The 9,558-nt window shown below is 42.4% G+C and overlaps 1 protein-coding gene across 2 annotated transcripts; it reads right to left on the bottom strand.

Moving 5' to 3' along the window:
• Window positions 1-3,107: 3,107 nt before the first annotated feature.
• RPL34 (ribosomal protein L34) lies at window positions 3,108-7,434 on the bottom strand. Of its 2 annotated transcripts, none has more exons than XM_081156509.1 (5): window positions 7,414-7,434; window positions 6,324-6,397; window positions 6,142-6,241; window positions 5,719-5,822; window positions 3,108-3,236 (listed from the first exon to the last, which is right to left on the bottom strand). In XM_081156509.1, the coding sequence occupies exons 2-5, from the start codon at window positions 6,386-6,388 to the stop codon at window positions 3,152-3,154; spliced, it is 354 nt and encodes a 117-aa protein (XP_081012635.1). In that variant the 5' UTR covers window positions 6,389-6,397; window positions 7,414-7,434; the 3' UTR covers window positions 3,108-3,151. The 2 variants fall into 2 exon arrangements, with proteins under 2 accessions (XP_081012635.1, XP_081012636.1); XM_081156510.1 differs by having other exon boundaries at window positions 7,198-7,421.
• Window positions 7,435-9,558: the final 2,124 nt, after the last annotated feature.

Below are 9,558 nucleotides of genomic sequence, written 5' to 3'. Positions count from 1 at the left end.
TGGAAGGAGAAACATTAGACTTTAAAAAGAAACCACTGACTACATTCACATGTCTTCTTAGGAACCTGTCAAAAATACTTCAAGTCATATACACAGAACTGGATTCAATAAAAACTTTGTTTTTTATAAAATAAAAACCTAGAGCAGTGCAGAATCCATTTTGGCCACTTGGACAGAGCTGGCGCTAAGTTCACACCAGTCTGTGGTCTTCTTTATCTACGCACCACAACAGGACTCTGTGCTCCTGAGTGCTGGTTGGGGTGAGAGGAGAGAGCGAACTGGACGGTGAGAAAGCGAGGAATTAGCAGAGAGGGTGAAGAAGTGTGGTCTGTGGTCAAGAACTGAAGTGGCTGAACTAACACAAGCAAGGAAATGGTCACTAATCAGGCACATTTCACACCTTAGTGTTATGGATGTGAAATGTGTTAGTGTTATGTTTGTGTTCCTCCAAAATTCATATATTGGAACCCTAATCTCCAATGTATTAGGAGGTGGGGGCCTTTGGGAGGTAATGAAGTTGTGAGGTTGGAACCCCCACCATGGCCTCAGTACCCTTGTCAGAGCAGAGACAAGAGAGCTTGCTTCCCTCTCTGCGCTCCACCGTGTGAGGATCCACGAGGACGAGGGTGACTCCGGAAACAGGGACGGGGGCCCCCACCAAGAGCTGAACCTGCCAGCACCTGGCTCTTGGACTTCCCAGTCTTCGGAACTCTGAGAAATAGCTGTTTGTTGTTGAAGCCGCCCAGTCTACAGTAATTTGTTACAGCAGCCTGAGCAGACTAAGACCCTTAGGAAACATCATTGTAACCCTGAAAATTAAACTTGACTGTTGGTACTATAAAGAATTTTTTTAAAATCTTCATGAATAAAATTAGATGTTAAAATAGAGAAAAAATAGAAATAGCCCAAATATTCAAAAGGGAATATTTAAATTATGGCACATAGATTTGATGACATATTGTCACTAAAATAATTTTTCAAAAGAAGTATTTTACAGGGGTTAAGGGTAGGAAAAGCATTCAAAGTTTATATATAAAGTATGCTTCCACTTGTGATTTAAAATGTCTATCTTATGCCTAGAAAACAAAATGGGAAGACATCAAACTGTTAAAAATTATCTGCACACTAAAATTAAAGGGGATTATTTTTCATTCTACTTTTCCCATACTTTCCAAACATTGTCTGCAATGATGTTTTGTAAGAAAAGTGAAAACATTTTAAATTTGGAAGAGGTTAAACCATTTACATATGAAGAATTCTTTGAAAAGTATGTGACTTTAATGCTTTAGTTTTCTCGAATTTCTGAGTTAACCCATTTATTTTGTTGAAACTTGATAGTCCTCACATTAGAGCCTGGGTTCAGTCAAGTTGCTCTATGGAACTTTGTGTAGCAGGAAGGAAAGAGCCCTGACAGGCAAATGGAGGCTATTTCTCCAGTTATTATTTTAAAATGACATCTCAGGCCTTTCAAAAACTAGATTAGTTTACAAAGCAATTAAGTAACTGAATTTAAATTTTAAGGCATTGTTTTTGAGTGTTAAAAGTTATCAATTTTTAGATTCTTGTACCAAACACACTACATGATCACAAAACAGGTCCATGCAGTACCTATCAGCTTCACTAAATGGAGAAATGCGATGTCACTCCACCTCAGAATCCAATGCTTTTCAACTATATCCCTATGAAAAATCTTTTTGTATTGATCCAACGTTACCCAAAATAATTGTAGTTCTGGTTAACAATCCTCTGACTGGGAAGCATTTGGGGAAAACGATGGAGCTCAATCATCTGAGACAATGTAAATAGGGACCTCAACTAGCATTTCTTGTACTAAAGTACTTACTGGGGGTGCAACCAACCTCAACTCTCTAAATACATGTGCTAAAATCCTAATAAGTACACAACCTGTGTGCCTCAGTTCCCTCATTTATAAAACGGGGGTAACAAAGGTGTCACAGGGTTGTTGGGAAGAATGAAGGTTTTAAGTGGTCAGACATGTGGCAAATAGGTAGGTATCACTGTGGAAATGCTATCAAGTATTGTTAAAAAGAAATTCTTAACTTCCCGAGCTCAAATGCCAGCCTAGCCAACTTACTCTGCAAATGTTAAAAATCATGTCTACCAAATAAGTTAACTTGCAGCAGTGTGGTACAATGAAGTGTTCAAGAGGCCAGAAAGATTTCTGCCTTTTTCCTTCCTTAGAAAAGGCCACTGTCGTTTATTATAAAGAGGAAACGCTCCTCTGCACAAGACATCAGGCCAGTAATAGCAATGTCTAGAGGAAAAGGGTCAAAATGTACAGAAATCTGTAGCTACTGAGTTTCTAGATTTCTTGGCTTGTGCCAAGTAGCCTGGGGACTCCTCTCTTGAGTTTGGAAATAAGCTTGACATGACCTGAAAAAATGGTCTCAGAGGACAATTCAAAGTATGCGCGTAGATACTTGAATGGACGCTTGGTACAATCTCAGCACTGTAAACATGAACTATTAAAATCTTTGTATAGTTTTGCATTGAGTTGTCAGCAACAATATCACATAACTCAGAAAATACAGGGTGGGGCAAAAGTAGGTTTACAGTTATGAGAGTTGTGAGTTCATTCTCATATTTTATTATTTTCCATACCAACAACTGTAAATCTATTTTGCCCCACTCTAAACTAAGATCTATTATTTTAATGTTCTGATCTGGATTATAAATCCAACATAAATCTGAATTTGAATTTCACTAGACCCATGACACAAGGTTTTATACAGTTATTTGCTGATACAGTTTCAAGCTCTCCAAAATAGACCATTTTGAAAGTAAACTAAGGAATTAAGAGGGTTTAAAGGTGTAAAAACGGGTCCATTCCAAATAACTTGTTGAACACTGTGGCATCTGTCCTATGAATTTTGGTGAAGGAGCTACTATAAAAATGATCCACATGGTATTAAAAGAAACATTCAGATACTTCTCAAACTGCTTGTCTCGAGTTACCATAAAAAAATTCTAGCTACCACTGACTTCCCATTATTGTCATTTAGAAAAAGTAAAAATCTAGAAATCACAGGGTCCCCAGATAACATAGAACCCAAACCTGTATACTAACAAATTACAAAATAACAGAATGAATTTTTAAATTGCTTTTATTACTCAAAAAAGCTTCATTTTTTTATTTAGCTTTCTGACTCTGTGCTTGTGCCTTCAATACTTTGACAACGATTTTCTGCTCCTCAATAAGGAATGCACGCTTGATCCTAGAAAGGAAAATATTAAGTCAATATAGTTAAACCCAAATAACATTGATTTAACAAAGGCAAGAAAAATACCAGAAAAGAATTAAGTGAAGCTATCAGGGAAGACACCCAAGGAAGTAAATAAAACCCACAAGTACAAATTAAAAACTGAAATTATATGGACAGACCCTTTCAGCCTAAGGTCCCCTTCCCACAGTGGCATTAAAGCAGGATAATTCTTCAATTGTATGCCAGCAGTACCTGCCCTCCTCTTCCAAGTCATGATAAACTACAAATCACCCCCACAGGAGACGGCTCTCTGCCACTATGGTAGCTTTCATTTAGTCGAATTTCATTAAGGTCTAGGACTAATGATATTACTTGATTTGTAAAACGTCTTAGAATGTATTAACCACAGTATTGAAAATTTCTAGTAAAAACACAGAAGTCATGTGCTGGGAACCAAAATGAAGGGGTAAAAGACATTACACCAAGAGGTCCTTTTCAAGCAAAGATTCTAGAACCTGACTGAGGGCCAACTCTACCGTTTATTGACTGTGTGATCTCAGGCAAGTAAGGCCCAGGAATAATTTATCTATTTCACAGGGTTTTTATAAAGATTAAATTTGGAAGAATTTAAAATTTCTGTACTTTGAACCTCCATTTAGAGAGAAAGTACATTTTTATTGATGACTATTATTAGTACATGGCACCTGGCAAACAGCAGGTACTACACCATTTGCTAAATCAAAATTACCTCCAGAGTTAAAACACTCAATTCCTATAGAAACCTGTCCCACCAACATTCCCTATTGGTACCCCTGGTTATCTAATAGCCCAGACTTAAAACCCTGGGATTCCTGATGTAATCACATTACTGAAATAAAAATGATGCCACTCTCATGACCCTTAAAAATTCCCTAAACTTACACAAAGCAAAGACCACACAGACTCCCTCAGTGTCACAGCTGATGCTAATCTAAGGCTGCACTACAGATTCACACCCAAATCTCCAGGAGCTAGGGCCTAAGAATTGTATTGTTAATAAACACCCACATGTATATCTGGCAAAGTCTGGGAACAAGACTGGTAAAAAGTCAAGCTCCTCTCCCTTAAAATATATAACCCTTTAGTCTCCAACGTGCCTTTCCAATTCCATTTCTCATTCATTTCACCACCCTCAGCGTGCCAGGTCAAAACTATGTGCGTTCCGTGCCGCAATGGCCTTTCAACCTCTTGCCTAAAACTTACTGACCATTCAGGTTCCAGCTTAAATACCATCCCCAGGTTCCCAGCCCCTTGAAAGTAATTTCTCCTGCATTTCATGGAAGTTATATTTAGTGTGTACTTATATTCCTATAACATGCCTTAATATCCCCTTACAAATTAATCTCTAAAAGGAAAAATGAACTTGCAAGGCTTGGTGTCAGACTTTGCTTAGAAGTTTGACTATACCACTTTACAGAACTACCTGAATGAGCTGGGGGCAAACTACTTTTCTGAACCAACTTCACTTTTGAGAGCCATCACCTCCCAAATCTTTCCACTACGTCTTTGGAGACAACTTAATACTAATATAGTCAGTGAGGTTAAGAGCAAGGGTCTCAATAAAGCCTGGAATACATCCCGGTGCTGCTCCTTACCAGCTATGTGAACTTAAGCAGCAAGCCTTGGTTTCTTCATATAAAAATGGTAATAGAAACACCTCCCTGATGAATTATCAACAGTATTTATTATAAAAATGCTGCGTAAATGTACCATCATAAACTCCACTGCTTCCACTCCTGTCTACGGCACTTTCACATATCCCAAAGACCTAGCCCTCTACCTGAAACCCTCTCCCACCCAGCCTTCAGGTCTTAATGAGGACCTCATTTCATTAGCCTTCACAGAGCAGACAAACTGTTCCAAGGGCCCACCTCTTGCTGAAAAACCATTTCACTATCCAGCCTGCTGCAGTTTTAATTTCTAGCACACCAAAGGTTTCCCTCTCCTCCTCAAAACCCAACAATTCCCACATTTAAGGATCGAGCTAAAAATTGTCCTTCATGATCTGTGACTTTCCCACCTTTGTCTACCACCTCTCACTATTCTCTGTTCCAACCACACCAGAAGTATAAACACTATTTTGTTCCTCCTTTTTTAAATCCTCGCCGAAGATATGTTCATTGATTTTGAGAGAGAGACAACACTTCCCACTCTCCATCAAGTATCTTAATGCCCTAATAGTTTACCTGCTTCCCCTATAAAACTAAGGTCATTTTAATTTCTACATCTAGCATCAAGATGGCCCCAAATCCTAATAAATCATTTTGAACTAATATCATTTATTAGTTTGTACAGCACCAATTATCCCTAGTCTAGGAAGGGTCCTAAAGCATGCTACTTTTGTTTAAGCAAATTATTTTTTCACCAGTGCTCTAGTAATGATTAGCATGCAGTGTAATAGACAGATGCACACGCTTGTTTAAGAAAGCCCATTTGATTTAAGAGTCATATTTACCTGTCACGGACACATTTAGCACACATGGATCCACCATAGGCCCTGCTGACATGTTTTTTCGTTTTAGACAACCTCATGAGAACTTTAGGTCTCACAGCACGAACCTGCATAAAGAAAATGCTGAGATTATTTTATGATGCTTTTACAGGAACAGAAATTGTGCTAGATTTTAATAGATGGTAAGTGCAAACGTTAAAGTAGGCTGCAAAGGGAAATGATAAACTGATTTATGCGAAAGGCATTTCACTGTATCTGTCATACTGGCTTTAAAAGAAAATCTACATTCTTGACAGGTGTAGATTATGGATGTTTAGAAATTCTCACTTCTCCTAGTGGTGCTCTCTCCTTCACCATTACCATGCCAAGAAATGAATGCTCAAAACTTCAACCTGTTAATTTATTCATAGCAAAAGGTTCACTTACTCCACGAAGTCGGCCTGGGCACACGCCACATGCAGATTTTGGTGCTTTCCCAACCTTCTTGGTATAAAGGTAAACAATTCTATTACCAGGGGTTCGGGACCTAGAAAGTGAGAGAACAGATGATAGTTCAGCATTCTGCAAAGTAAGGGACAACATGTATTTTAAATTTTAGAAATACTTACAGCCTAGTTTTGTTAGAGGCTGTATTGTAGGACAGCCTCCGACGGTATGTCAAACGCTGGACCATTGTGAATGCCTAAATTAAGAATGGAATAAAACTGCATTACGGAAATAACACACCTTAAAACACAGCAGCATCGCACAATTTACACATTACCCGTGTTTATTCATATACATACTCATATTAGTTTGTACAACACCAATTATCCCTAGTCTAGGAAGGATCCTAAAGCATTCTAAAAAGTTACTTATACTGGCCTGGCACACAGCAGCCTCAGGGTTCAGTGTCTCGCCTGAAAGCAGCACCTGGGTCAAGCTAAGTGCCTTTACACTAACTTTGGTGTTACTTAGGAAATCGGTTATACAGACACGCACATGAACGACTTGGTTTTTCAGTGAACTACGCCAAATAACATGAAAACATAAGCAAGACTTGAATCCACCTCATTTTTTCATTCTAAATTCTGCAACCATTTCATCACAGCCGTGCTGTTATTTGGACACTGCCTGCATTTATTATTACAAGCTCCCTTCTGACGTTACACTAGAACGGAACTGTCAAGACACCGAAACCGACAAGGCAGGCCAATGCGAGCGACCTAGTCAGCCACTGTTGCGTTTGCATCTCCAAAACCACGACAGAAAACTGCTCGTTAACACATTTCTATCTTCCTTGCTATTGGCCTTGGGAATGAAAACATTGTGAACGACGACATGCCGGCCGGGCGGCCGCCCTCCCCAAGCCTGAGAACATCTACAGGAGCGGCGTTAAAACGTGGGCGTAAGACACGAAGACGCTGCACTGTTTCCCTGTCTCAACCAGCGGGACCACAACTCGTTTGTCTCCAAACATCGGACTTCGAAAGCGGCAAGTACCGGGCGGTGAGCTCACGGCTCCGGAGGAGAGGTCCCGATCGAGGAGTGTCCGAAGCTAAACGCCGGGGACTTGCTCACCGCCAGCCTTCCTCCGGAGCCCTTACCCCCACGCCAGCTCAAAAGACTGGGACTGAGAGGTCCCGACTCCCCCAACTGCCCGGATGGCGGCCGATTGTAAAGGGAGTAACTATGGGGAGAACGTAAAAGCAGCCATACCTGAAGTCACCGTCCCCGGAAGAGGAAAAGGAAAGCGCTTGCGAGTTCAAAGGTGAAATCGACTGCGCAGGACAGGAGGTTACGTCAGAACCAGAGGCCTGGTGGAGGAGTGCCGCCATGTTGTACGGATATCACGCAGGTTTTCTTACGTGGGCGGGGACGCACAGCGCCGCCACGTTGTACGGCACTCGACGCGCCTCACCTCCTCGGGCTTGGGATGCGCCTCGGCTGTCCCTAGGAGCGCTGCCGCGCGAAGAAGGTTTTGGGAAGTGCTGTAGAAACACATGCAAATGACAAAGGAGCTGCGAAGGGCAGAAGTGGGACACAATTAACATTTTCCGTACCTGCCACACATTTAACCTAAAGAGGGCCAGCTTTGGGGTTGCACCTGGGTCTAAATCCCAATTCCGACACTACTTCCTATGTGACTTTTGAGGAGCTACTATCTTTTTATTTTAAATTAAATTATTTTTAATCCTCAACTGATAATATGTTTCTCATTTATGTGAGAGAGCGCGAGAGAGAGAGGAAGGGCGAGGGAGAGAGAAGCCTGTGAGAGAGAAACATGAGCTGTTGCCACAAGTCCCAGCGGATCAAACCAACCCCTGTACGTGTCCTGAGTGCGAATCCAACCCCTGACCCTGGGGGGCGCAGGAGGATGTTCCAGCCACTGAGCCACACCTGCCAGGGGAAGGAGTCACTATCTTTAACTTTCTCTTCTTGTTTCCTTGCCATTCAAGGCATGGGCTTTACAAATTGGAATTTTAACCCAGTATCTGCTAATGATTAGCCGTGTCACTTTGGGCAAGTCCTTAAATCTCAAAAAGATATTGGTAACTACCCTGCAGTTAGGTCCTGATCAAAGGCAGCATGAAGTCGAAGCACCTAGCACGCGCCCTGCAGAGAGTAAGTGCTCACTAGATGGTGGCTGACCTTTGATTACGTGCAAAGAGCTGCTCGGGGCTTCATACGGGTGGTAAAGCTTGAACGGGGTCTGAAAGAGGAGAGGAAGAAAAATACCCTCTAAAACAGCATGTGAGAGGTTACATTAAGTGTCTATGTGTATTTCTTTGAGAGGAGGGTTGCAGGCCGGTGTACTGGGGAGGGCTCTTTTAAAAAATGCACCCATAGGAAGGAAGGTAGGGTCAGGGGACCCGCAGCGCGGCTGCCGCTGAGGCCCCGCTTTTCCAGCAGGGAGGCCTGGGTGTAGTTGTCCCAGACGGGCAAGGGAGCAGGCCTCTGCGCCCACCGCAGCCATTCCTTAGCCTGGCTGCCCCCAGACGGTGGCGAGGCAGTTTCCAGAAGCCCAGAGCAGCGTCCAACGGCCCAACGGGGAGGGCATCTGTGAGCCAGCGGCACTGGCCCAGAAGGGAGGGTCTGAGCTGAGCAGCCCAGTAGTCACTGAGGTTTCCTTGCAGGTTTTCCACTGTTGAGGTGAGAAAGCAGGCGAGTGAGTGAGGGCAGATGCCAGGGAGGCCTGTTAATTCCATCTCGCTTCGCAATCCTGTCACCTTTGTCGCCACACCAGGCTCTGGTTATGTATCCTTGCCTTGGCTGACTCTCAAATAGCTGCTTCTCCCTTGGCCGAGGGGCGCCTTGCTGCCCTCCTTCGCAGTCCTCGCCTTGCTGTGCTCTGCCATCCCCTTCATGTCTGTGCCAGGCATTGAGATGGAGGCTGGGACTGAGAGCCAAGTGCGGTTCTGGAACGAGTGAACAAATGAATGCATTTACGTGCAATATATCCCCTTTATTGCTAGAGGGACTTTGCTGGGTAGACGAGCGAAACAGGAGATGGGAGGCCTTCATACACTGAAACTTAGTTTACCTGTCCTTCTGTGTTTCCCTCCACCCGGCAGATAAGAACAGTGCTCTCGGTATCACAGTTTGCCCTGATTATGCTTAACCCAGTTCTGTAATGGGACTTTTCTTCTCTTTCAATCTGTAGTTGCATTTTTTTTTGATCTGCCTTGCCAGAGATGTGGTGATCTTACGAAACATTTCAAAGAACCTGATTTGTTTTTATTCATCGTTGTCTCTTTTAGTTCTGTGTTCGTTCATTTCTGTGTACACTGACTAAATAGTTTATAAACTTTTGTGAAATTGAAATAAGATGAACCTACCTCACATTTTTTTTCTGGCTTGGGC

Source organism: Miniopterus schreibersii (assembly GCF_964146895.1).
Source record: "Miniopterus schreibersii genome assembly, chromosome: 1".
NCBI lineage: Eukaryota > Metazoa > Chordata > Mammalia > Chiroptera > Miniopteridae > Miniopterus > Miniopterus schreibersii.
The sequence above is the reverse complement of the archived record's forward strand: the minus strand, read 5'-3'. Positions and strand labels throughout refer to the sequence as shown.